Here is a 27,444-nt window from a genome sequence, read left to right as displayed (position 1 = left end):
AGAAGTCCGTGTGCGCTGACGTTTTCGACATTTAAATTTTAAATTCGTGTGGAGAAAAAAAACAGGGAAACAACGCGATGCCAGGGAATCTACCATCTTGCCACGTTCCAGAGGAGCGAGGGAGGCGGGGCAAAGATAAGACTATCCACACGGTTGAATAAGCCCAACGCCTCTCGAATTCCATTGGTCGGAAATCTATTTAGCCCGCCCACTTTTTAGTGGAAGAAGCTTTCCATTGGCTGAGAGAGCTGTTCGTCCTAAAGTGGACGGGGTTTCTTTGGTTGTGAGTTTTATGAGCCAGGAGGAACAATTTTGATTTCTTTTTACTGCTAGAAATACTGTCAGGCAGGTCCAGTCCCCATTCTGCTCTTCTCTTTTTGAAGTAAACCAGTCCGGCTGCCGGAGACTCGTCATGGCTTCAAAGAAGACCGCCAAAGTGCACGTAAAATCAAAAGGTGCGTTGCTGCCTCTCCTATTCATTCTGTCATTTCAGTGGTTGGGGATGATGCGTTGCAGCCTTTAGCTTTCACCACCAGGCCTTTGAAAGTTAATCGGGTGTCAAGCTGTTATTTCATTCAGGGCCCTATCCCTGGCTAGCTAGCTTAATTTAGCTTTAGAAAATTGTGTCGACGTGTTGGTTGCTCTGTGCAAGTCAGTTGGTTTACTCATAGTTAAGCAGGTCCAGTGGAGCATCTAAGCACGTTTATTTAAACGACGTCCTGATAATAGTACCGCGTTAACGATAGAACATAGGCTGCGTCGAAATGAATGAGGTTTTAGAGCTGCCTTCAGCTTGCCAATCTAGTCTTATATTATCCAGGCGCCAGAAAGGCCTTTGCCTCATTGCTCCTAGTACTGTGGAATGTTTTAAACCGGTACAGGGGCTCTGTCTGGGTACACCAGCTGTTTATCCGATGTCCAGGCAGGTTTACCATGGCGACTCTCGCTCCCGGGATTACTGTCACACACCTCTTTGCACGCGAGAGATAACGTTAGTCCTCTCTCGTGTGGCTTCACGTCTTTTTTCCAAGTCTCGTGTGAAGCCTCCATAGCTCGGCTGGAAATGTAGGCCATTTCATCGTTGTACTTCTAGGACCGAGACGCCCGGTTGTCCCAGCCTTACTACCACCATATGTGAACCCCTGGGCGCGAGGCATCCCGCCCCCAGTTTAGTCCAGTCACTTTTCTAAATGCTCACGTGTCAGTATAAGAAGCCGCGGGTGGGGTTATACGTGGCTCCTGGGGGTCTTCTTGAATCCGGACCCTATGCATTCAACACGCTGATGTTGTCGTGTTAGGACCTCAGTAGAGCGTCGAGCTCAGCTCCGCTTCCATGGCACACATCCAACGTGCGACAGTGCTCTTAAATCAATAAAGCAAACTCAGCGCTTCAGCTTCTTATTGTTATTAAGCCAAAGTCTCGGGTTTGAATGCTCTCATAGTTTTAAGGTTCTTACGCTTCTACAGAGAGTAATTAAACAGATAAATATCTATAAATTGTTACCTTCAGTAACGCCCGATTAACAGAATACAGAAGCATTTTCATGCTGTATTTTATTTTCATTAAAAGGCAGTAATAACTTTCGTGCTGACACGTGGCTGTGGGCGAACTTTTGTTGTGTATGGTACCAGCTATAGGAGGCACGCTTGGTTCAGCTTTGAGGACACCGTGTCCTCTGTCGACTGTACGGGGCTTTTCAGGATGCTACCAGTCTAAAGGTGTAGTTAGTTGAAAGTTTACCTCATGCAAAGTCATGCACACGATGCAGCTTTCAAATATGCAATTTTTTCCCCAAATTGTACCACTGTATTGATGGTAGGTTTATCTGACATCCACGTTGCAGAAAATCAAGGAGCAGAGTGAAGTTTACAAAAGTTCAGGGAACAAAGTGTTCAGTTTCACAACCTCACCCTCCACAGCCCCTGTGCATGGAGTTGTGGTGACAAAGGAACAAGCTGCTTGTACAAAATATATGAAGTTAGGATGGTCATACAATTTCTAGCATGCATTATTATGTAACATTATTCAACTTGAATGGCATTAATACTACTTTAATGTATTTAGTGTAACAAGGATGTTTAATATTCATGTGACAGTCTAAAATGTGGATATATTGCTCAATTCACAACTGAGTTGTCATGTTATCAAACTAACTCAGGACTGAAAGTTAAAGCTAAAGTGTAAATAGTGAACATTTGATTGTATGGTTAATTGGATCATGGATCGCTGAGAATACAGCAGATGGTTTTATCTTTTCCATTAGTGTATTTCTGTGGATGATTTTATGGTTTGGTGGAAGCATTTATGTGAACAGCACTGGAGCCCAAAACAAATTTCCCTACGCAGACAATGAAGTATATTTAAGTAAAGTGTGTGTGTGTACACTTTGTCCATTTATTTTTCCCCTGCTTGTCACATGATCTTTTTTACTTTTTACACCACAATCCCTCAGGGCTCCTCCTGCTCTCTTTTCCTTAGGGCTGGGAGTTGCTCAAGTATGCAGAAACGGAAGGGTAACAGCAATATCTGTTCCTCTTGGACTGATGTGTGATGCTGTGTCCATTGCATTTGTAGTGTGCTCTGTTTCTACACTAAACCCTGTAGATGGAAGACTTGCATGACATTGGAGTGCAGTGTGTGTGTATCTGTGTCAGTTTTGACTTGGAGATGCATCATGCTGCCTGCTGTTGAATAAAACTGTTGAGTAATTTAGAGTTTATGGAATCCCATAAGTTTAATAGTTTAATACTGCAAGTTCAACTCAATCTTGCTTGAGCTAAAACTAGTCATATTTCTCACAGCAATAGCAGGTATAGAAGGTATGGGGTTATAAATGGTGGAGGTAAAGGTATGGGTAAGTCTTTTTTGTTGCTCCTACATCACAGGCACTAGTGCATCAGTGGATTTTCACTGTGTAACATTTTAAGATCCTGGCACTATGAAACTACCCTTGTGCCATTGTCAGTACAGTGTCGGTACTGAACTGAAGGAGTGTAGGAAGTCTAAAGCTTGGAAGATGTCAAATTATGACAAATTTAGCTGAAATTGGCTGACTTCGGGACACAGGGTTGGGTAAGGATCAGAGGTCTGGATTGTGTCAGCAGTGTCAAAGGTTAGATAATCTGTAGAGCTGGAATATCGTCTAAGTTATGAAAACCCCTATGTGTGTGTGTGTGTGTGTGTGTGTGTGTGTGTGTGTGTGTGTGTGTGTGTACACGCATGAGCATGCTTGTTAAAAGCCAGAGGGAAGGGAAGCAAGTTGGAAGACTGTGCACAGCAGCCCTTACATAAGACTTAAGAGGAGCTGCTCAGACTGAACAGTGTCTACAAAGTGTCACAGAGAAGAGACTCAACAGACGGAGAGGATTCTTTTTTTTTTATATTTGGAAAAGGCTGTGTGTGTGTGTGTGTGTGTGTGTGTGTGTGTGTGAATTAGCTGTTGTGGTCATATCACAATGGAGTGTACAGAAGAACAAGACGGTATGTTTACTGCATGTTTTCTGTGTTTCTGAACTGCTAGTTTCTTTATGTGTGTGCATGGATGGCCATGTTGGATGGCAACTATTCGTTTATTTTTATCGTTTGTATCTGAGGCACATCCATATTAGACTATGCATCTATCAGTAGTGTGATGAAGAACAGTGAACTGGTAGCATTGACACTTTGAGTTTAGTTAGTGATGTGTATTTATCTTTGCGGTTTTATTACTTTGACTTAATTTCAGTTATGGTAAAAAAATATCAAGTATTAAACCAAGTACTATTGCTGATTTTTAAAAGGAATAAGCTGGAAGTGAAAACAAGAATTTCTTGCTGTGCCAAATATGTTGCCACACAGGTACTGAGGGCTGAGGCAGTGTCAGCCATAAAACTAACTAGGGTTAGGTTTAGCTGTTTGATTTTGCACTAAAATGAGTTGTTAGGATTTATTTTTATTGTGCATCCTATTAAAACTCATTTCCAATCCTTAGTGCCTGTAGCTGTGCACTGTAGTTTAATCCATGACCCCCCCCCCCCCCCCATACTCCCACAATCCAAAGTTTAAAAAGGGCTGGCTCAGCATGTTAGATAGGTATTTTGTGCCTTGGGCCACAGATACATTAATATACACAGCTAATATACACAGTTAGTATGCAGTAGTTGTCCTGTGTAAATGAATGTGGTATGATTTAATCAATACCAATCAATTTAATCAATACCAAACCCCCTACTACTAATGTAGGGATGTACTGATCAGCCTCAATTCAATTCTGATCGTTTTAATATTGAGTATTTGCCTTTCTCATATATTGTCTTATGATGTTGGCCTCTCTAGTATACAGTCAATGGTACAGGCCGACCCGAGTCCCCATCTGTTCGTGTGTCAGTCAATCTAATGTAGACCTATATGGTTGACAGTTGAATATGTCTGCAGTGCATTAAGAAAAAATGCATGCGTCTTAGCTTCTCATTAAAGATTTTAATTTTAGCTTATACATAACAGTAGAGCCATTGTGCAACATTAATTGTGAAACTAAAATTATCTTGGCTCTAATCACAAAACACCTACAACTGGATGGTTTAAACAAAATAAAAACCTACAACAAACTTAATTATCTTTTATAAATAGCTCCTTGATGTATAGCTTGACTTGAAGCTAGTAATAGCTGTATGATGCCTGCTGAAGTCATTAGCATCTTCTGTGGATGTTTCTCCCTGGTACTACCACCTCTCAGAACATCCACGTTGCAAAATTTAGTTAGTTAGTTAGTTAGACAAAACTCAGTTACGATAGCCTGGTGTAGCTACACCATCTTACAGAATGTGAATCTGGTAACACGACACTTGGATTTCATAATGGGGAGTGTTTTGACTGATTAAGAGGAAAAATACAGCTGAATGCAACTGGATAGATCTACAACCTATTGTTCAAATAATTTGATTGGTCTGTGTTGAGAATAGGATTGTTATGTCATGTACACAGTGACCCGTGACAGGCCTGGCAAATCTTTGTCTCCAAACCATCTTTTCCCCACAGGGGAAGTTGGGGCTGGGGGAAGTGGAGGGAGAGTTACATTTTAACAAACTTTTGTGAAGTGGACCCTTTATTTTTCCTTCACAGTCCAACAGATTGGCACACTGTCTCTGCTTGACAGCAACATAAACGATGTTGCAACAGGGACCGCAGGGTTGGATTCATGTGGTTAGCTTTTAGCAGTATTAGCTCACACGCTTTCCAGCAACTACAGGCACTTATGTCGCACACAAGTACACACAAGCCTGCCTGTCTTAAATGGAACACAGTGTAAAGTACTTCCACACAACAGTCATGTTCAAGTTTGGTTTTAGAGTAGAGCAGCCATTAACAATTGCTAAAGATTGCTTTTGGATACTAGCTGAATCAGATGATATTAAAAATATCTTGATCAGGACCACTACCCATCTAACCATGGTGTTTTCCCAATTTGCCTATATCTTCCTGCTCTAATAATACTTGAAGGGATAGAATAAATGCTTTTTTTTGTCAACAAAGTGTTGCAAAGAACATCATATAGTACAATGACTTCATACTATATCAAGCAGTGGAAACACGGGCAATGCCAGGCCAGCCTGTTACTGTTGTTAATGGCTGTGTTCTTCCCTCACTATGTATGTCAGGGCCAGCTGGTCTGACAGCACTATAAATAGCTGCCTATGACCTCCTGAGTCATAGCAGACTCAAGAGAAAATAGTGACAAAGAGTTAGGATGATGGACAGATGAGCAAGAGGAAGAAAGCCAGTAAAGAAAGAGGGGAGGGCCAGATAGAGGCACGGAGGGGACAAGAGAGAGGAAGGCAAAGCAGTTCTTCTAATTTAGCTGGGACTGCAGTTGTCTCTTTGGCCGGTTAACTTCTTATTTGGGTAGTTGGCAAGTCAAGCTGTCATACAGCAGGGATGGGTGATCCAGCGACCCTGGCCGAGTCTGCCACCCCCCCTCCCGTCACGGCAATCCCAACAGTGATATCTGGGGAAATGCAAGGTGAGGAATGTGATCTTTCAAGTGTTATTGACCTGGAGAACAGAGAAGGACAAAGCAACGTGTGGAGGTCATTGCAGGGGTCTGATTGTTTGTAGTAAGGGGAAGAACATTTATTTCAGTGAATGCTCTGTCAGAATTTTTTTTGTTTTAGTTTAGTTTTTCTTGTCATCTACTGAAGTAGTTTAACTGGGAGTAATACATGTTGTACTGTTGTATTTACTCTTGCATTTTTGACCATTCATGTCCACTTTTAGATTAATTCAGAACATGGTTATTGCAACTATGCGCAAACATGCAAACCGTGTTCTCACTTCCAGTGTTTTTGTTTCTGGGCTAGGTCAATAGAACCACAAACTAGAACCACAAAAACCTCACAGATCGCACTCTGTGAGGATGTGATGGTAATGACTTCTCTAACATGTTAGGGGCTTTTGGAATATTATGTGTATTTCAGCTGTGTAAGTAGATTTTCAGTTTTGTACAGTGTTAAGAGTCAACCCTGTATGACTGGATGAGTGTTTGGAAGATTTGACCTAGCACTATGTAGCGGACTTCAGAGCACCTGTTCATTCTCTCTGCAACTATTTTCTCCCATCATGCATTGTGGGATGTCATTGACACTCCCAGAATAGCTTCTTGGATATAGTTTTATTTGTCTGCATCTATTTGTTCTGCTCCTTTCCATATAGCCAGTTCTGTGGTTAGTGTAGATATCATAGACAACTTGATATCGCCAGATTCACAATTAAAAGCTAAACATTTCATAGCATGTTCGTGTTAGCAGTTTATGTCAAGTCTGTCCACATGACAGTTGTTTGTTATTTGCATGGAAGTTAAAGGGTGAGAATAAATCAAACCAAACCTTGATCAACAAATGATTACAGTTTTATTGTGGGAAGAGATGTGAGCAGGTATAACCCAGATGTAAAACATGTGTAAAGTTAGTGCCATCTCAAATGGCATGTTTCATTGTGTTTCTAGAGATACCCCACTTCAGTTCCATAATGTTGCAGTTACTGTCCATTTTGCTGTCACTGTGACTTACTCAGTAGACTTTTGAAGCTCTTGTTTTTAATTTTCACTATAATGATAATATAATCCCCACTGTGGGATAAATTTAAAGGATATTCTTATCTCATTTCTAGCAGGTAACCCAACTAGCATGTTCTGCCTTAGATGAAACCTCCATTATTTGTGTAAAAATGAATGCCAAATCCTCAACCTGACATCAAGTGTTTTTGTCTTTTACAGATGGCACTAAAACCCAGTCAGCCAGCAAGAATGGAAAGAAGGCAGACTCTGGGTCCAGCAGCAGTAGCTTCTTCACCTGGTTCATCGTGCTGGCCTTGCTGGGTGTCTGGACATCTGTAGCCGTGGTCTACTTTGACTTGGTTGACTATCAGGGAGTCCTTGGTGGGTACATGGTTTTTAAAAACGCATATACACACACTTGGCTTAAAGAGCAGATTTAATGTGTTCATGCCACCTCATGTACATTGCTGGAAAGGTGTGGCCACAACTACTTTGACGTCTTCTTTAAACAGACCTAACACCTGCCATCTGTCTCTAAAATGTGAACTTCAACCCTTAATGGAAACCAGTCTAACCATAGTATTTGTCAGAACACTAAAGTCACATCAGCTGCTATTACTTTACAGACATAAGTCTGCTTCAGTCCTTCATTTTTATTTATTGCATTCTCTAATCAACACTTTAAACCAATCACATAAGTAAATTGTATGAAAATTAGCAGCCATAACACAAGAGTCAGTCAAATGAAGTGAATATACAACACTAGGTTAAGAACGTCATTAGTCGATGAGCATCCAAATTATGTTGTTACTTAAGCATATATTGTCAAATGCAGCGCTTGTGCATACGTCACGTTTGATTGTAAATTTTAATTTAAAGTTTTTGATAACATTACAATAGTTACATCTATCACAGCAAGATATCTCTAACTCAAAAAACTACATGCAGACACATTGCTGTCTCATTGCTCTGTTGCATGTGGGCCCAAGTCTATACTGCATCTATACTGCAACTTCACTTTAACAACTCATCCCTTTTATTGACATGTTCTGTTAGATGCATGCCTGTGTTTCTTTGATTGCAGTTGGCTGTCTGTTACTAGTGTACTTCTAATGATAAACTGTAGGTTCTTGTCTGTGTAGTATGTAGTACCATGTATCTGCTCTTAATGTATGAAATATGAATCTGTGCTGTTATATTACTTAATCTTGCTGTTACATGTATGTTTTATGTTTTGCATGCAGACAAGGCTAAGGGCTTACAAATTAACCTGTCTGAGGCCTTGCAAGGTAAACATTTCCAGCTATATTTCTCTGACACTTCTGCTAACATCAATGGTTACTGTTGTCTAAAGTCACTATTGTTATCAAAATATTTCCCTCACTCCTTTACACACTCTTTTCAGAATCCTGGATCTAAAATAGCTAACGAAATTAAGTGCCCATTAAGTGGTTTGCTAGTATAATAAGGTAACCATTATAGGCCAGTTTATAATGTTGTTTTGTGGAAGGTTCAGTGTATTCGTAAACTCAACCCATTTCTTAACACTAATGTTAAAGGACAAACATATTATGGGGTACGTGCATAAATCTAGCCTACATGTAATCTTCAAAACTGCAGAAAGTGGCCAATTTCTAATTAAAGCCATCTTGAAAGGCATATCTCACAAGTAAATTTGACATTTATTGGCAAATGTTGTCTCAACTACTATCCTTTAGAAGGAGACCATTAGAAGCCACCTTCCTTGTTCTTGGAGCAGCAAAGGAATATATGCATGTTCTACTAGACTTATTTCCCTTTTTTAGATCAAAGTCTTCTGTTTGAAGGATTTGTTAAACCTCCTCTTCTATGACTCCAGTGCTGTCAAAATATCTGTGGCTCATGCAGTAGACCCAGTACATATTACAAAAAAGAAATGTAATAACTCAACCGAGTCAACAAGACAAAATCTATTTCTGGTAGGTAACACTTGCTTTTCATCTACCTGGTCTGTGTTGTTTCCAACACCGAGGTTTGATAAGCAGTCAGTATTTCCTTAAAGAGCAAGTTTTTCATTTTTCAAGTGAAACCGCAGCAGAACTGTAGAATGCATTCTTTTTTTGCAAAATGAACACAGCGGGTCTTCATCATTTCGCATTGGCCATAGAAACAATACACCAATTAAACACCGCAAATGTGCATGTGAGTATATGAGAAGGGAAAGTTACTAAGATAGACTTGGACAAAGTGCAAACCTCTTTTTGTTTTGAATAATGCATTCAATATGTATAACTGTAAACAAAATATAAAAAAAATAAATGTATCTTTGGTCCATAGGATGACAAACCCTAATCTACTGTTTTTTCGCTGTTCTAGGTAAACTGGTGGCATACGATACAGACGGTGATGGTGATTTTGATGTCGAGGATGCCAAAGTTCTTCTGGGCAAGTTGATTTTCTTATGATTAATGACTTATGTTGGTTTTAGCTGTCAGTTTTCTTGCAGAACAGGGAAGAAAAAAAGTCTATATGATATCTGGCAGTCATGTCAGTTTCTGCAGGTCACTGATAATATGGGTTTTTTGTAAATTACACAAAATGGCGATTTGGGTTTCTTTTGCATGGCTGACTATCAAATAGCTGACTGTTATCTTGGAGACGGTGCCATGTGAAAACACTGAGCCCCTCAAAGTCCACTTCTGAGTTTTCTTGAACAATCTATAATCCAAAACATTTCGTATGTGTTTGAATGTGTTTTAATTAGTCCATGATTCCTAAAGCTCCCTAAAAATGAGGTTCCAAATTAATAAGCTAGGAGCGTCATAGTAGGGCTATGACAAACCAATGAGGTGTACAGGGTTGAATTAATGAGGTTCATCACTGTTGGGCTTGTTTAACGAGCCTTTGACTAAAGTAGGATTTCGACTTTTTTGGGGGAACTGGAACTTTTGAAGGAACTTGGCTGCCTTACCTGAGAATGTTTTAGTCCTAGTTCAGGGGTAGTACTGTCTATCCCTAACTTTTAGGGTCAGGCTTGCAGCACTACACATGACTGTTTCGTCATGTATACTTGGAATTTCCACAGAATAAAAAAAAAAACAACACTAACTTAATTACAAAAATGTTACATGAAAAAGCAAATCACAATGCACCGGAGGAATGTAAACCCCTGAGGACAGTTCCTGGACACCAGATCTGGGGAAATTGAAAGCCTTTAGGCAATTTCGGGCATCTGAGAAGTCCTGATGAGCCGAGCCCTCTTTCTTACCTGGCACTTGAGAGGCCCAAACACACCAGCCCGAACAGCACTCCTCATCACATTTTCTATGTGCAAACTCCACATGGGCAAGAGCTTTTTTTTCCCCCTCACTTTGTGCTTGTCCGTACTGGCTCCTGTAGCAGCTCTTCTCCTCTGCTTTCGTAGCAGATCCTCCTTATCCTTTTTGCTGTCACTGTCTTGTGTGTGTAGAAGAATGGATGAGAAGAGAATAGTAGTTGAGGTTCAGTATTACAGTAGAGTATTACAAAAGAAATTGTACATATGGTATATAATACATGATGTCTTCATTGCTGTTATTTCTGCAAGTTGTATGGTTTTAGACAGGAGGAGCTTTTGTACATTATAAAATCTTGTCAATTTAACACAGAGTAATGTGTGCATTATGCAGTATACACTAGTTTTGACACACCATACCACAGCTGAATGCAAATTTGCTGCATTACAATGAAAGAATACACACTCTGAACTTAACACGACATAGTGCTCTGCATAGCACCTTGATAACACTCAGAATATTTGTTTTTATGTCACTCAAAAATTTGTGCCTGGTAAAATATTTCCTTTGGCTCTGACATTTTACAGGCATAAGAATCACTTGCATCTCTCTTTATCCACTTATTTGCATTTCATTTACATGAACACCAGTGAGGATCAAAAGATGTTCTCATCTAACTTGTAGAAGCACACATTTACACTACAGTATAAACAGTATGGTGGGGATTTTTTTCTCTCCACTCTCTGCAACTTTTCTGCCTCAATCTATTTACTCTGTAACAATTTCTACTCAAATTCCCCTAACACATTGGTCCTGTCTACCTGCTGTTCTTATTCTCTTGCCCTTTATTTGAATCCTCTTTAAATCTCCCTTGTGCATTTTTAAACATCTGTTTTTAGCTCAATATCTTTAATGTCCTTGTATAGGAATACCTAGACACAAAGCTCATCCTCATCACTCCTACCTACATCGTTGACCAAGGACCGATACTTGCACCTTTTCTCTTTCGATTCAATCTGTTTGTCTGGTGATGGTTTTTGTGAAATAACATTATTCTTAAAAACATTTAGTTTTAAAATATCGCTTGTAGGTATTGTCATACAGCTTTACCTTATGTTTTTAATACATGGTTTTCTGACAAATTTAAAGAGAAGGCAGTAATGTAATGTGCCACTTCTAGGATTCCTTTCAACACACATATTCCATGTATGCCCCCAAAGAAAGACTTGTAGCATGATATCACGCTACATGATTACATGAATTTGTTTGCACTGCAGCTTCTCAGATTTACACCGAGTACCCCTGAGAATTTCCAACATTTCTGCATAGAAAGCAGATTTTCATGAAAGTAAACAAAGAGACACAAATTTAAAAAAGTAAACATAAATATTCTGTTTTTGTATTTGTTTTATTCAAGAAAATGAATAATTCCTAAATATATGTAAGGTGCCAAAGTAAGTGAACCCTTGTTTTGAGTATCTGGTGTGACTCCCTAGTGCAGCTATAACGGCAACTAACACACCTGGGAGGGATTTTAGCCCATCCCTCAGTACTATTGTTTTAAGGTCAGGACTTTGACATGCCAATTATAAAAAAATTATTTTATTTTTCTTGAACCATTTTTTTTGTAGAAAGACTTGGATATTAGGAGTTGTTGTCTTGTTACATCACCCATTTATTCTTCTATTTAGCTCACAGACTGATGTCCATACATTTTCTTTTAGAATTCTCTGGTATAATTCAGAATTCACTGGTCCATCAATGATGGCAAGCCATCCTGACGCAAGTGTAGCAAAACTGACCCAAACAAGGATATTACCACCCCCATGTTTCACGGATGGGATGAGGTTCTAAAACTGGAATGCAGTGTTATTTTGTCTCCAGACAAGATCCTCTTATTTAAACCAAATAATCCTACTTTGGTTTCATCTGTCCACAAAACATTTTCCCAATAGTCTTCTGGATTGTCATCATTATGTGTAGCAAATAGCAGTCTGGAAGAAATGTTCTTTTTGGTGAGCAGTGGCTTTGTCCTTTCCTCCCTGCCATCACACCATGGTTGTTCGGTGTTCTCCTGATGGTGGATTCATGAACATTAACATTAGCCAATGTAAGGGAGGCATTTAGTTGCTTAGAAGATAACCTGAGTTCCTTCATCATCTCTCAGACTACTATGGAGTGGTCTTAAATCTCCTTGTTTGTTCACAATCTGTCTGACTGTGGATTTGTGGATTCCAAACTCTTTAGAGATAGTTTTGTAACATTTTCCAACCTCTTTTTCTAAGGTCCTCTGAAAGCTTGTTTGTCCGTGTCATCGTACACTTCCACAAACATGTGTTGTGAAGATTAGACAAATCCCTATTTTATTTTTATTTTTTAAACTGAACGGGTCACTGACGCAAGTCTCATTACATTGATTGGAAACACCTCCGCATATATGGACTCTAATGTGGCCTTGAAATTAACCTGAAATCCTACAAGTTACTTTGGCACCTCAAAGATATGTCATAATCGGGTCATTTTCTGGAATAAACAAATAAACCAAGCATAATATTTCTGTTTCATTGGGTTCAGTTTTAAGTCATTTTTATGCGGCACTGTACATGTAGAAAAAGTATACACCATTTTGAGCTTTTCCAATACAAACACTGTTTAATGGAAACCCAGTGTTAGCTTTTCCTCTTCTTCTGTGCCTGACTTCATGTTTATAATTCCAAGGCTGTCTACACACGATATCCACTGTCCATCACTAAATTATGTATTTTTTTTAAAGTCTTAAATTCAAGCACTGCTACATTATTCAGGGTTGTTGCTCTATCCGTTATAAAATAATGCCTCGAGCTGGAAAAAAGTGATTTTGTTGATCATGTGCAGACAGCCTGGTTCTTTGCTAATGATAGAGCCTGAGTAGTTCCCTCGCTGCCTAACCTTTCTCTTAAAACTTCTCTTACCTTCTCCTCTTGTTTTTCCCCTCCTTCTCTTTCTTCTTCTGTACATCTTTTTTCCTCATTTGATTTCACCTTTCTTTTTCTGCTTCTTTATTTTTTCCGCTTTGTTTTCTTTACATCCACACATTTTGCCCCCAATTTCCCCCTCCATCCACCCATGCCTCCATCACTTCCCCCTTTTTGTTTGCGTAGGCCTGACCAGTGAAGGCGATGGTCAGGGTGAATCCGAGTTTCTGGATTGGTTAGAAGAAGTGGAGGAGGGCGGCTCTGATTGGTTAAATGGTTTCTTCACTTTCCTGTATGGTCTCATAAATCCGCTGGAGCCCCTGGAAGAAGAACACAGTGTCTCGGGAGGAACTGTGGAGGCACAGGATGACGAGGAGGAGGACGAGGATGAAGGAGCGGTCAGAAGAAAAAGAGCAAAAGATGATGGAAATCAGGGACAGAAGATCGTCATAGTCGGCCTCCATAACCAATAGCCTCAAACCTGCAGTGCACTTGTTTTCGACTGAGGGGCCTCGGTGTCCAGAAGCCAAAGCTACAGCGTCAGAAACAAAACTATTATACATTATTTGTCCTATGCTTACTTTTGCAGGTTTTGACACCTTTACCGAATTATTAGCACTGGATATCAATAACTTGACTCCAGCTGTGTGCTGTGGGGCCCACCCAGTTCCCATCCCAGGTTATATTTACATCAAACCACAAAAACTGTCAAAAATTAAATCCTTCAGAAGGCATTTTCTGTAATGTCGAGTCCTCTGCTAGGATAAACAATTGATACTCAGGAACATTTTTGTAAGTACTCTGTTAACGTTTTTTAGCAAAATGAATACAGTTTCTGCACAACCTTTTGCTAAAAGCCAGCAACACTAGAAACAACATGAAATGCAAAGATAATTTGCACTTGGACAGCTGCTCAGTTGTCCCTTTTTTCATATTGCTGCATGGCATAAAAACTGAGGATGAAAATATTTACTCTAAATACTTGGACAATAAGCATGAATTTGTACTTTTTTAGAACCATTGATTCAAAGATTCTTGGTTTTGTGTTGGAACCTTTTCTATGTGGTACTACCATGCAATCAGTATCTGGATTTAAAAAGTTCTAAGAAAAAATAAGTCCAGTAGGTTGAGGAGTCTTTCAACTGTGGCTAGGTGCCAAAATGCTATACGCCAAAGGAATCATAAGGTAGGTCTTCAGAGACCAGTGTCACATGACTGATTACCGTCTACGGGGCTGTTTTTTTTTTTCTTCTCTAGAATGGCTTTGGATACAGATGGTCCCTTCTTGACATAGACTGATGACAGTATTCTGGGCTACTTTATTTACCTGCTCCGTATGTGGACTGCAATGTTGCCTAAAAACCAAAGTATACTTTTTGTGACCGTATAGCTGGAGGTTATAGGTCTTTTGACTTGAGACACTACAGCTTCCTAATTTACGCAGTGAGATCCAATCACAATGCAGGTGTACTTGACATGATGAGAGCGCGCATATATATATATAACTAAAAATAAAATCAAAGCCTGGTGATCAAAGATCATTAACCAGGTCACGTATCCAGATGCAGATTGCATGTTAATACATAAGGAAATGGGATTATCAGGCGCTAACGGTTTTTAGGGCTGCCTTCATTAATTCATGGGTGTATATTAAGCCAACCATGTATTTCCCATCCATCAGGTTCATGAGAATTCTACAGAAATCAAATTTCAGTGCTTCTTGCTGCTGTGTTTTTTGATGGTCTTTAGACCTTTAGATCTCTGCTAGTGTCTCAGTAGAATACTATTTCACTGTATCTGTCCCATTCTCCTATTTTTTTTCTTGACCTAAAATAAAGACTATTGTCTTATACCTACAGGTAGTTGCCAGCCATGCCACCGTAAAAGCTGCTTGTATAATCCCCATGTTTGTCTATGTTCAGGTAAAATTAGTTTGTTTGAGTTGTGCGTAAAAGGTGAGAGATATGCTGCTTTGGAAGGGTGTGATATATTAAGATCACAGAGGACCTGTGCAGAGAGGAGGCATGTTTGATTCTTCATGCTTGAATCTACTATTGGCTGCTACAAGCTTAGGCAGCTGAAAGCTAGTGTAGGTGTCCATGTGACAGAGGGTGTGTGTTCTATGTCAACAGAATTGCAGTGAACCTGATGGCTGTTATGCATGAGTGAGGCCTGATTCAAAAACAGGCTCTTCCTGCTCTGGGGTGGGGTCACTCTCCACAATGCTGTTAAAGCACAAAAACTAACAGCGAAAGGTACAGCGTGTTAAGAATTACATAGCTTTATCTTAAACAACCAAGCCCTTTGCATTCAGGTTATTTACTTTCCACCTGACAGGCTTCTTTCAATCACACCTATACCTCTCATGCAGAACACATTAAGCAGTCCTAATGTCTGACAGTGGGGTTGTTGCAACAACTATAATATCTTCAGTGTGTCTTGATAATATTGTCTATTTGGTATGGTTCTGTTTTCTTCGATTTCCAGTGTTGTCTGTGTTTCTGTTCATTGAAACATCAGTTAAGTGGAGTGGAATACACAGAAGAATAGAAGCACACAGAGAGGTACACATATCTGTCTAGATGACAGTTTGTTGAGCTCACTGCCTTGCGGCTTCCTGGGTTGCTGAGACATAGCAGAACATTCACTCTTCCTTCCTCAGCTTAGAGATGATTCCTAGACTAAAGTTCTTTCATCCAGAAATCTGCAAATACCCAGGTCTATGATTGTGTAATTCTGCAAAATTTAACTTGCATCATGTCTTTCTCAACAGACCATATTGGCAAATCTTTCACTGTAATGTTAGTGTAAAGGTTCTCATGGTTTTCCCCAAGCTGTTAGATAATTTATAGAGCCGTGTTGCAGATTTTTATAAGTTGTTCTTTGTTTTTTTGTTTCTGTGGAGTTAAAATACTTCGTACATGAGATTTCCGTGAAGACATCTTTCTAGCAGCTTTCTTTTCTATTTTTATCTTTCTTTTTGTTCCTAGTCCTTCCAGACCTGCTTAAGTTCAGGAGGGAGGAGATGGATAAAGTTTCTTGCAGGAGTGAGAGCAGCCAGTATCTCTAGGCATCTGTGGACGGCTAGTTTTTGGCCTTTTAGTTTGCTCTACTTTATACATTTTGATGTGGCAGTAAATTCAAGCTGGCGTTTTTATTATCATTATTTTTTTTTTAATCATCATTTTATTCAGTTTATTTTACAAAACAAAACCTCAGTACTCCTCTGCACATGAAAACGTGTTGATTTTGACTTGTGTCTAAGAATTTTCAGAGACTTGACTTGATTGATGTCCTAGCCACTTCCTTTCTTAAATAGCATTTCTTGTGAACTACATATATGAAGTTGTGTAAATGGCTAGTGCATAAAGGGCGACAACTGTTGGCCAAACTGTTATGTAAATTTGCTTCATGGCATCTAACGACATACAGTAGAAGTATTCCAAGTAAAACATTTGACAGGAATAACTTATTTGTTTGTGCTTTACACCAGATGAAAAACCTGGAGATGAGGCCAGGAGAGGAGCTAAGAAGGGTATGATCTTGCAGCAACATGCATGAAGCTGTGCTGTGCTACAGTGTGGGCTAGACTAATGGATAAAGTTTGACATACTCACAACTTATTACATCAGACAGTAGGCAAATCAGATTTATTTCTCAACCAGATCTTTAAAACTATCGGCACTGTTATTTGTTCGTGTATGTGCTCAGCGTTCCTAGTTCTGCCTAGCTGCATGGGTTGAAAAGGGACAAGCATCTTGCTGAACATTTGTTTATTTGATAGACAAACTTAACAATGCAGATGTTAAGTTTAATATAGGAGACTTGAGTATCATCTCGAGTTATTTTGTTTCAAAGTTATTGATAAGCCTGTGCTTGATAAGTTAAAACTGTTAAAACCAATCCATGTCAAAAACTAACTTGATTTAAGTACATTTTAAAAAATCTGGTGTGGAGCCTGTTGTGTGCCTGTTGTGTGCCTGTAGCCAGTTTAAAATTGAGAATAACAACCCTGTGCTGTTTACAATCTGCACATTACTTGGAGGAAATGATGAGACGTTTAGCATGAGAGTGATCTTTTTATGGATAATTCAGTTCTTTATTCATCCGCTGATGTGCACACTGACGCCTGCCTGCTGTGCGTTGATGTCCATTAACAGAGTGAATCTGAGCATGGTCACCATCCCATAACGATTTCATGAGTGGTTAAAAAAAAAAAAAAAAAACAATCTCACTGATCGTCCATCTCAGAAACCTCCTCTACCAAGGACGTGGGCTGGAAGCTTCGGGAGGCTCTAAAGCAGCAGCTGGCCATCATCCATGAACGTGTAGAGGCCAAGAAGCTCGCCAAGCTGGCTCTGGCTGAAGTCAGGCAGCTCCTGGCCAAAGAGGAGGAGGAGAAGGAGCTGGAGTTGGGAAGGAAGGAAATAAGAGCCAGGGTGAAGGAGAGAGTGGCCACTAGGTTGAGGGAAGAAGAAGAGAAGATGGAGAAAGAAGAGACTGACAAGGCACTGGAGAAACTACAAAATGAAAAGGCAAAACAACTGGATGGGAAAGAGGAAGATGAGAGCAAGGATGAGAAAGGAGGGGAGAAGAAACTGAAGAAAGGAGGGGAGAAAGAGGAAAAGTCAGAGAAAAGGGTGGAGGCAGAGGGAAGTAAAGGACAGGAAGACAAAGAGCGAGGGAAAGAGTCTGGCAAAGATAAAAGAAAGAAAGGCAAAGTGGGGAAATCTGACAAAGGAGGCAAGAAATGAAGTCAGAGGTAACCAATTTTCATAGAAATATACTGATCCCATAGGAAGCCAGTGTTGAGGAGTATTGAATGTCATTTGGTACTGACTAGAATGTCCTAGTAAAACTGACTCAAAGCTGGAATCAAGCATTTGGTCAGATTCTTAATGCTATTTATTAATCCTGATTTTGAATACGAATTTCACCAGTTTTTGACTGTTTATACAACATTCAGCACTTGAGGAGTTCATCACACAAAATTAATTTGCACGATTCAAACACACTGGTATCTTATCCGCAGCGTAATTGTAAATATTGACATAATGGCCAGCCCTGTTTGGCCCATTATAGATTCGTTTTCGGACTGATTGTGCTATTGTTCAGTCACTAATCCATTTTGCACACATCAGCTTGAAAAATATCTCACAAAAAATCTGTTGGCTTGTTAGAGCTGTTAGCCCAACAAAGGAAAAGATATGTAACAAACAAAAGAGCAGTTGCTTTGCTGAAAGGGTTAAAGAAATAAAAGACATTTTCTATCACGTCATAACATCATAACTGGTACTGGTTTAATAATAACAAAAGATAATAATAAACTTAATGTTCTGGAAAAAGCTGGCAGCTACAGTGTCCCTGTGGGGTTGCAGCAAAGATGTCATTTAGTGTAGTGCAGCTACAATTTTGGTTTACATGCTAACTGGTATACATGTTGTAGCTGCCTTTTCCCACTGTCTTAGTCATTTTAGCTAAAGGATCAGAAGACTTGGATAATTGAGAAGGATGGCAGAAGGAAAAAAAACTGCAGTATGCTCTAAAGTATTGACATTAAGTGTGATGTACTTTAGTGTTTGTAATATTTATATATAGATTTAAATTGTAGTAGATGTTCATCTTCCACTTATGGTCCACCTGACCACTTATGACCACTTTACAAAATGTGGGTTTTTGAATTTACAATTTTATGTTGCGGACATGCCATTTTCTTTTGTCAATAAAGTTTCTGGATCCTTTCTAGGTTCTTTTCTTAAGTCCTTTTTCCTGGGTTTGTCAGAGTTTTGTCAATGACTAGATGTCTGTGTGGAGACGGTGTGCTGATGTAGTCCAAGAATGACTGAAGGAACCACTCTAGCTTCCGTACTGTATGTTTGTACTGTATGTATGTGTTTCATTTAGCTGTCACAGTTGGTATAATGGGGGATTCTAAACCTTCGTTTAGTATCTGAAGTCATCCATTTCTGAACACTGTACAAGTATCAGTTTTGCTAGCAAGGAATTTTCAAATGCCTGTTTATTGAAACATAACAGAAATAGACTTATTCCAGAAGATGCTGATCTCTCTCAAATGTCATCCTTTCTAAAAAAATATCATGTGATGATGACATTTTCAATAGTGCTTAGATTTGCTGTCAGTTAAAGGCATACCATAAATCACTTATCTCAGTTTTCTGTTGATTCAGTTGTAAAAGTCAGCAAAGGAAACCCAAGCCTTTTTAAATGATTTAATCAGAAATGTTTCATTTAAGGCTATTTTTCAGATTTGGGGGAAAAGGTTTTGGAATTACAGCTCTTCATCATACAGTCACCTCTGGTTGAAGTGAATTTCTTCAGCTAAAAATTCTGAATTGTTTACATTTAATCTGTTACTTTGAACTGACAACATGCGTTCAAAGGGAGCATCTTTACAGTATTTTACTAAATCAACAATAAAATGGTTGCAGTTCCTAAACATTTAGTATAAGTTTGATCAAACTGTTGTATTAAAGTTGAAATTCACATTTCCATTTGCATCTGCGTAGTTTGGGTTTAGATATTTTGTGGTGACATGTAGAGCCTAAATTCTCATAACTGTGTTACTATCTTATGGTCCTCGCTGTATCCTGTGTCTACACTATACACATACACGAATTTCCTGCCAACAACATGTGCATCATCTCATGTAGGACTGAAAGAGAAGGCTGTTGTTGTCACCTCCCGTAGTGAAGAGGCTGCTGCCCCAGTGGATGCTGCTGAACCTGAACCCACACAAGAAGGTAACATACACAATGGTAGGCACACAGTCACACACTTTGTCTCCAGAAACAATCTGATGGTGGATAATGAGGGAAGACGGAGCACATGTGTGATCTTCATGATATTACTATGTCTGTGGTTGGTGGTATCTGTTATCAGAAACATCATGGCAGCATCTGAGAGTTTAAATGCTCTGTGTACTTTAAAGACACCTCAGACAAGTGACAAAAGTACTCTTACACTTTGATTTATCTTACTAGCCAAATTATTTGCCCACCCACTCTTCCTCTATTTATTGCCCTCCCGTAACCATTTAAATGTATGTCAGCCCATCAAATCCATCTATTTATTGGTGAATGACAAAACTAAGAATGTTTCATGTATTGTAGCACTTTTATGTATCACTTCACTTTGCTTTTACATAGACTGTATGATAAATTTGTAATACCTTTTTACTTTGTGTAGAAACAATGCATTTATTAAAGCCATGATCTTGCCTATAATAATTGTTGTTAATATCAATTGGTGTATCTGTAAATTAGGTTCACACCAGCTTTATATTTTAAATTGACCAAATCAGAACAGTCACAATTGTGACAGATATTATGCTTCAAAAGGAAAAGGTTTTTTAGATGACCTTAGACTGTGGTGGGTACAAAGTGAACCTTTCTCTCCCACAGCAGCTGTATCTAAGGGGTACTTTTGTCATAGCCATCTGTTTTCCATGGCCTTTTTTAGTGCATTTGCATTACCAGTCAACAAAATAGAAGCATAGTGCAATATGTGATTCAGCATGTTCAGATGCTCACATGTTCTTCATGCTGTTCTTCCTCAGCTATTGTTGAGCCTGACCCTTTGCCGGTGGAAGATGTGATTGAAGCTGCTGTGGCAGAGGACACTGCTGCATCACCAGGTGTGACACCAAGACACATGTCTCATAACTATTATTGTTAAATATGAACCTTGCATCAGCATGTAAAGGCCTGTCAAGCTCCTTTTGCGATGTTACTGTGATGGATGGACATTATGTTTTGTTTGCTTATTTTTTGTTTGCGTGAAAACAAAATGCAAGCATTCAGTGTTTGCAAGAAACAGGTCTTTGCCTTGTGTGTGCATGTGTGTCTGTATGTTGTATCTGACAGAGTCTGACAACTCCCTGCTTTGCCCTTCTAGAGCCTGAATCTGAGGTAGCAGCTGAGCCTGAGGTGGTAGAATATGAGGCTGAACCTGAACCAGAGGATGAACCTGAACCTGAACCTGAACCAGAACCCGAACCAGAGCCCGTGGAAACTCCTGAGGTTGGTTTTCACTGTAAAACCAACTGCAAACTGCTAGTTTTTAGAGTCATTCATTTCAGTCTAGATTTTTCTCAACTTTAAGATGAGAAAATCAAATGTGTACAAGAGCCTTGATATTTAACTCATTTTAAACTTGGACAAACTCTAGTGTGAATCTATATTTTGTATTCCTTTTCAGGTGATTGAGGAGGATCCAGAGGTGCTGGAGGAGGAGCCGTCTGCTGTAGAGGATGAAGTTGAGGAGGCTCCTATTGAGGAGGCAGTGGAGGAGGTACGTAGTTACTGTGCTGCATAGTGCAAGGCACCAAAATGCCCTTCTAGTGGCGTACTTTTCTAGGTTTGTGGTGAAATAGGAGAGGTAGGAAGTTGTACTCTCTTACCTTTAGTGGGGCTTTAAAAATGAATCACAAACTCAGATTTATGAGCTGCACCTCAGCATAGGAAAATAATCCATAGGCTTAATCAGTTACTATTTATCCTAATAGAAGAACAGTAGAAATAGCGGAACAGTTTCAAAAACATGCACAAACTGTAAGACTAAGACCAACTCATGCCACCGACATCTACATAAGGCAGTGCAATAATAGCAGCTGCTGATTGTTAATACCGCTCTTCACAGTCAAAGAAAGCAGCAGCTTCTACGATTTAAACATTTTAAAACTTGAAGCATTTCAACTGCTAAAAAAATAGTTTCTGTTTGTCATGTTTCTGAAGATTGCCACTTATACATATCTATTTTTCACATCATGAAATATAAATATATCCTCTCAGGAGTGGTACATGTTTTTGCAGACAGATACATATGGTTGCAGTTGCAAACTCTTCTGTAAACTCAACATGTAATATTTGTTTAAAACAAACTATATACAGATAACATTAAAATCTCACAATATAATCAAATACATGTCAGCTGTTATCAGGTTCAGTAACTACTACAGTGTGCCACCGGTAGATAGCTAAAATGGTGCCTGTTCCCCAGTGTACCTGCTATCCAGTGTTTAGTAAAAGTAGTAAAAGTAAATTCATGTTAATATCCACTTTTCTGCTAATTCTACTTTGCCTGGATCAACAGACTACAAAAAACAAATCATAAATCAAAAACAAATCATAACCAGCCATTCTGGTTTTTCAAGTGACTGCCAGTCAGAGCAGCTGCTCATGACCTGCAGCTAGTGTGTTTTTATTAAAAAAATAAATAAATAAGTAAGTTGCTGTAAAGTGTAAAAATTGCTGTACAGACAGTACACAGCTGATTACATATTTGTTTAAACTGAAATGCCAAATATATCCCTACTTATTGTAACAACTTAATAGTGTGACATGGCCAGATCATTTCGAATATTAAACCTAATCTTTTTGTAAATGGCTTTTCTTTTGTTTCTTGACCAATGTGTTCTTTTCTCTAGCTGTATGAAATTATTCATTTTATAATTTATAATTCCTGGCAATGTTGAATTTAGGTTGCTCCAGTTGAGGAGGAGCTAGCAGATGAAGAGGTCGCAGAGGAAATGATGGCAGACCAGGCTGTCGAGGAGGCAGCCGTTGAGGAGCCTGCAGAGGAGGTGGAGGAACCGGCAAAAGAGGCTGATGATGTTGTTGACGAGGTGGAGGAGGATGGTGCTGAGGAGGTGGCTGAGACTGTAGGTGAGAACGCCCCAGCAGAAGATGATGAGGAGCCAGCTGATCAAGAGGACATTGCTCCTTCAGAGGAAACTGAAGAGGAGGAGGCTGCAGCAGAAGAAGCCGTTGAGGAGGCTGCTGCAGAAGAAGATGTTGAGGAGGCTGCTGCAGAAGAAGATGTTGAGGAGGCTGCTGCAGAAGAAGATGTTGAGGAGGCTGCAGCAGAAGAAGATGTTGAGGAGGCTGCTGCAGAAGAAGATGTTGAGGAGGCTGCTGCAGAAGAAGATGTTGAGGAGGCTGCTGCAGAAGAAGATGTTGAGGAGGCTGCAGCAGCACAAGATGTTGAGGAGGCTGCAGCAGCAGAAGATGTTGAGGAGGCTGCAGAGGATGTAGCAGCAGAAGACACAGAGGAGGCGGCTACAGAAGAAATTGCAGAGGATGTAGCAGAAGATCAGGAAGCAGCTACAGAAGAAGCTGCTGAGGATGTAGAAGAAGCTGGAGATGAGGAGGCAGCAACAGAAGACGCTGCAGAAGACGTAGCAACAGAAGAGGAGCAGGAGCCTGCTGAAGAAGAGGCAGCTACAGAAGAAGCTGTTGAGGATGTAGCACAAGAAGAGGATGCAGCACCATCAGAAGAACCAGTAGAGGAGGATGGTGAGGAAGAAGACACAGAGGCAACTCCTGAAGATGAAGCAATGGAGGAGCAAACAGGTAAGAGAGAAAGCTATGAGTAAAAGGATTAAGTGTGCAGACTGTATTTGGTGTTTCTCTTTGATCTTAACATTATGTTTTAAACCAAAAAAATAGAAATAAGCATATTTAAAATACGTACTACTGGTGTGAGTAGAACTCACCCTGTGACCCTGTAAGCACTTAACATAGCGCTTAATAGGCTGTGAGCCTGAGTACTGGAGATCATGGTTATGATTGGTGTCTATGTGTACCAATGCTGAATAATATGTTAAAGTATTTTTTTCCACAGAGACAGAAGAACCACAAGAGGTAGAGGAGGAAGCTGAAAAACGTGGGCGTAGTGTTAGTGAGTTTGAGTAGAGTTTGTGGAGACGGAGGAACAGATTCAGGATGAGCCCACAGGTAAACACTGTTTTAAACCAACTTCATGTTACCAATGAATGCTTAAACACAGTACGTGGGTTTATTTGGCTTCAAATCCAACAAGACAAGTGAGTTAGCGAACATGGACAAAGCTGTGTTCGCCATGTAACTCATGAAGTTGTGGCAACGAAGGCAGGCCAGAGAGACTACAGCCGAGGAGCATGTGCTTTCTGCAATGCATGAGAGGAAATAGACAGCGGCAGAAGTTTGTACCTGTCCCTCAAAAAGAGAAACTGATAAGATCTCATACGTGTTTTTCATACACAGCATCTGAGGGATTATTTAGCACAGCTAAAACACAGTCACTCTGTATTGTCCCCAAGTCAGTTTTCAATAGCCCAGACAGCAATAAAGTCACATAGATTTAATAATGGCTTACAAGTGTTACCACATATGTTGTAACACAACCCCAGTAAATAAGTAGAGTGAAACCACATTTTCCAATATTTAATTAACTGTGCTTTTACCGTGGCTTAATGATAAAAATGAATGAATCATGAAGGCTTAAGATGGAACATCTCTCTGCAGTCAACGTGGAACTGATAGTCAGCTGCACTTTGTCTCTTTGACAGAGGAACATATTATCTATTTGTATTTCTTGAAAGTCTGTGGAAGGACATTGGGTTATTGATTAATCTGCCAATCTATCTTCTATATAGAAATAATTCCCTTTATAATGTCCAACATCCCAAGAAGTCTAGTTTTGTCGAGCCAACAATCCAAAAAAAGTCAGATCTTTCATTCACACCGAGTTGTACAACTGAATGAACTTTTCAGTAAGATGCAAATTAAAAGTGACAGAGACGTAGATGAAGAGATGCGTTCCCATGTGAAGGCTGAACACCGTCCTCCTTGTTCTTCCCACAGAAACGTAAAGACAGGGACCCACTGATGTTGCATCAGCACCACCTGAGCTCGCTCAGAATGATGATGCATCTCTCCACCTCCAGAGATACGATTGAGTCGTCATGACAACACTCGCCTCTCCCCCGTCGTCGTCCCCCCCCCCCCCCCCCCCCCCCACCGTTTTGACACCTTCCTTTAAATTTCCCTCTTAGTGTAAATGTGTGAGAATGAATTGTTTACTAATGTGGTACTCCTGTTTTTACTCCTGTGTGTGTTTTTTTTGAGCGTTTGGCTCCTCATTCTTTTTTTTTTGTTTTGTTCAGAGTGTTTTTGTTTTAGTTCTGTGTTCTATGGCCAGATTTCCAGGCCATGTAAAGCGTGTGTGCTGTATTTGCACAGCCAGTCTACCAGAACTGTGTACCTATAAGGAGATTAAACCAGTGTGGAGCTTTATTTTGAAGTCCCTCAGTGACATAATTCGGCTTCCTGGAGCTAAATTCTTTAGCCAAGCATAATGATGCTGAAGTCCATGACTTAAGACAAATCTGTGCTTGGTTTCATAACGATCTCTAAGTCAGACTCTGGTCTTTGCTGGTTCAGAAGCTTCACTCTTTGTGAGGCTGGGGCAACCTGGTATCTCCTAATCCGCCCTGCTGATGGAGCCAACAAAAACTTTTCAGTTCTTATTCATTGAATCAAATCAGTTGTGCACCTTTATCATAATATCATTGTAGAGAGCCAGTCCTCCAGCTGTGTTTACTTCTAGTTACAGTGTTGTGTGTGGATTCTATGCAAAAGTGTTGCAATGTGTCACCCAACCTCTTCACCCAGACAGTTACTTTTACCACTCAGTATGCATCGTCTCCAGGATGAGCCATATGCTAGCACGTGAACTCAGAGAGAATGCTGTGTGTGTGTGTGTGTGTGTTTTGGAGTGTGAAGAGTGTGTTGAAAATCTTTAGCTAATCATTCCTTTCTGTGAGCTGTAGATGTCAGGATGTAGTTTGAGACTGTGGTTAACTTCTTCTATGACTATATGAACCTCTGTGTGAGTGTGAGTGTGTGAGAGAGAGAGAGAGAGAGCGAGCTCTGTAGATTTCTAGGTTTTTTGTTTGTTTGTTTGTTTTTCTGATCTTCAGATGTGATTCCAAGAACATCAGATAAGTAACGGAAGCTGTAACTTTAAACTTCCTCTTTTTGAGTTTGAACTGTGATGTTAATGAGGACATAATGGACAGAGCAGACATTAATTTCAAACACACCAGCTTTAGACAGATGCCAGATTCAGGCAGGATAGAAGCCTTTTAACCCTGTGTGATCCAGAATCATCATCTCCGGTTCACAGAGGGGGAAAGATCAGATGTGTTATTTCTGTAGAAATCTTGGCATAACAAGCTGCCAGTCAATGATGTTTGTCTTTTGTCATCAGTATGTTTGCTGCCTCATTCTTTCTTAAAGGGAAACCGACCACCTTTCTTTATTCATCTCTCCCTTTTCCTTTGTAACATCAGAATTGATCATAGTGTGTGTGATTGATGGTAGCTTTTAACACACCACCTTAGCCCAGAAATGTTTAACTAAGAAAGCCAAATAAGAGTATTTGTGTATCTAGTTTTGAGAGCTGAATCTGCAGATAAACATCCGGTGTCTGTCCCATACATCACCTTGAACTGGATTAAATCGAAGCATCACACAAAGATGCTAGAAAACTGACGGTGTACGATGTTTAAAACACGTAGAATTTGTTACAACACACTACATTTAGTGGGAATAGTTGTTATCTTGGTGTGTGTCACAGTCCCACTTTGTGTCTCTAGTCCTCACACACTGTAACAACCGCGTTGTTTGTTAGCGATGAAACACGTTCCAGTGGTGTGTGGTAGCGGTTTTTTGTAGGATGTCTTTCCCGTAACACTTGCTGGTCTTTTCTACTTCCTAACACTTTGTAATGTGAACTGTAAAACCTTTTTATTATTGAACAATACTATCTTTACTAAGAGAGAGCTTCTAGATTTTTAAAAGAACATTTTAAAAAGGATATTTGGAGAAATAAGATTTTCAGAAAATACATAAGTTTCTCACAAAGCCATAAGCTGTTTGTAGACAGGCAGGTTCAAGAGGCTGCACTACTTAAGGACAAACTTTTATTTTGTAATAACACTAAAGGAAGAGCAATAAAGTAAAAATAGAAGAGCAACCACACGGCGGCAACGTTGTGAAACCGAAGGTCTGCTTTTCAATACTAATATCAGATCAGAAGTCATGTCCATGCTGTAAAGAGTAGTGATGCATGTGCAGCTTGGTTTCTAAGCAAAGAAGGAGACCGTGTGCAGGGAAGCATGCATGATCAGGTGAGACAAGCTGGCTCTAATGGGAAAATGTAATACTAGCCTCTCTTTGCCACACAGTGTTGTCTGACAATCATAACCTTCAGTCTGCAGGTCTGATGTGGTCCTGTGGACTCTTGACTGTGGGGATTAAATTATTGTAAAGTAATGATGGATTGTTTAAAGGAGATTTGTAGTGGCACCATTTTCTGTAAATGATCTGTTCTGGGAGCTGCAATAAAAGGTTTGGGACAACA

At 39.8% G+C, this 27,444-nt stretch overlaps 1 protein-coding gene across 3 annotated transcripts; it reads left to right on the top strand.

The window, feature by feature from the left end:
- The first annotated feature begins 285 nt into the window (after positions 1 to 285).
- On the top strand, positions 286 to 27,444 carry asph (aspartate beta-hydroxylase). 3 transcript variants are annotated; one of them, XM_084546137.1, is made up of 11 exons: positions 286 to 455; positions 7,251 to 7,412; positions 8,276 to 8,320; positions 9,387 to 9,455; positions 19,911 to 20,000; positions 20,816 to 20,893; positions 21,154 to 21,278; positions 21,457 to 21,549; positions 22,739 to 23,609; positions 23,881 to 23,993; positions 24,882 to 27,444. In XM_084546137.1, the coding sequence occupies exons 1-10, from the start codon at positions 413 to 415 to the stop codon at positions 23,949 to 23,951; spliced, it is 1,647 nt and encodes a 548-aa protein (XP_084402263.1). In that variant the 5' UTR covers positions 286 to 412; the 3' UTR covers positions 23,952 to 23,993; positions 24,882 to 27,444. The 3 variants fall into 3 exon arrangements, with proteins under 3 accessions (XP_084402263.1, XP_084402265.1, XP_084402264.1); XM_084546138.1 differs by lacking the exon at positions 286 to 455 and adding an exon at positions 3,237 to 3,481; XM_084546139.1 differs by lacking the exon at positions 8,276 to 8,320 and having other exon boundaries at positions 287 to 455.

This window comes from Chelon labrosus (assembly GCF_963514085.1).
Source record: "Chelon labrosus genome assembly, chromosome: 6".
NCBI lineage: Eukaryota > Metazoa > Chordata > Actinopteri > Mugiliformes > Mugilidae > Chelon > Chelon labrosus.
The sequence above is the reverse complement of the archived record's forward strand: the minus strand, read 5'-3'. Positions and strand labels throughout refer to the sequence as shown.

Bases quoted from the DNA above. Each gene is read 5' to 3' on its own strand.
- asph (XM_084546137.1), top strand. From the start codon at position 413: ATGGCTTCAAAGAAGACCGCCAAAGTGCACGTAAAATCAAAAG. The intron at 20,001-20,815 runs GTAACATACACA...GTTCTTCCTCAG, and splicing joins ACCTGAACCCACACAAGAAG to CTATTGTTGAGCCTGACCCT. The intron at 21,279-21,456 runs GTTGGTTTTCAC...ATTCCTTTTCAG, and splicing joins AGCCCGTGGAAACTCCTGAG to GTGATTGAGGAGGATCCAGA.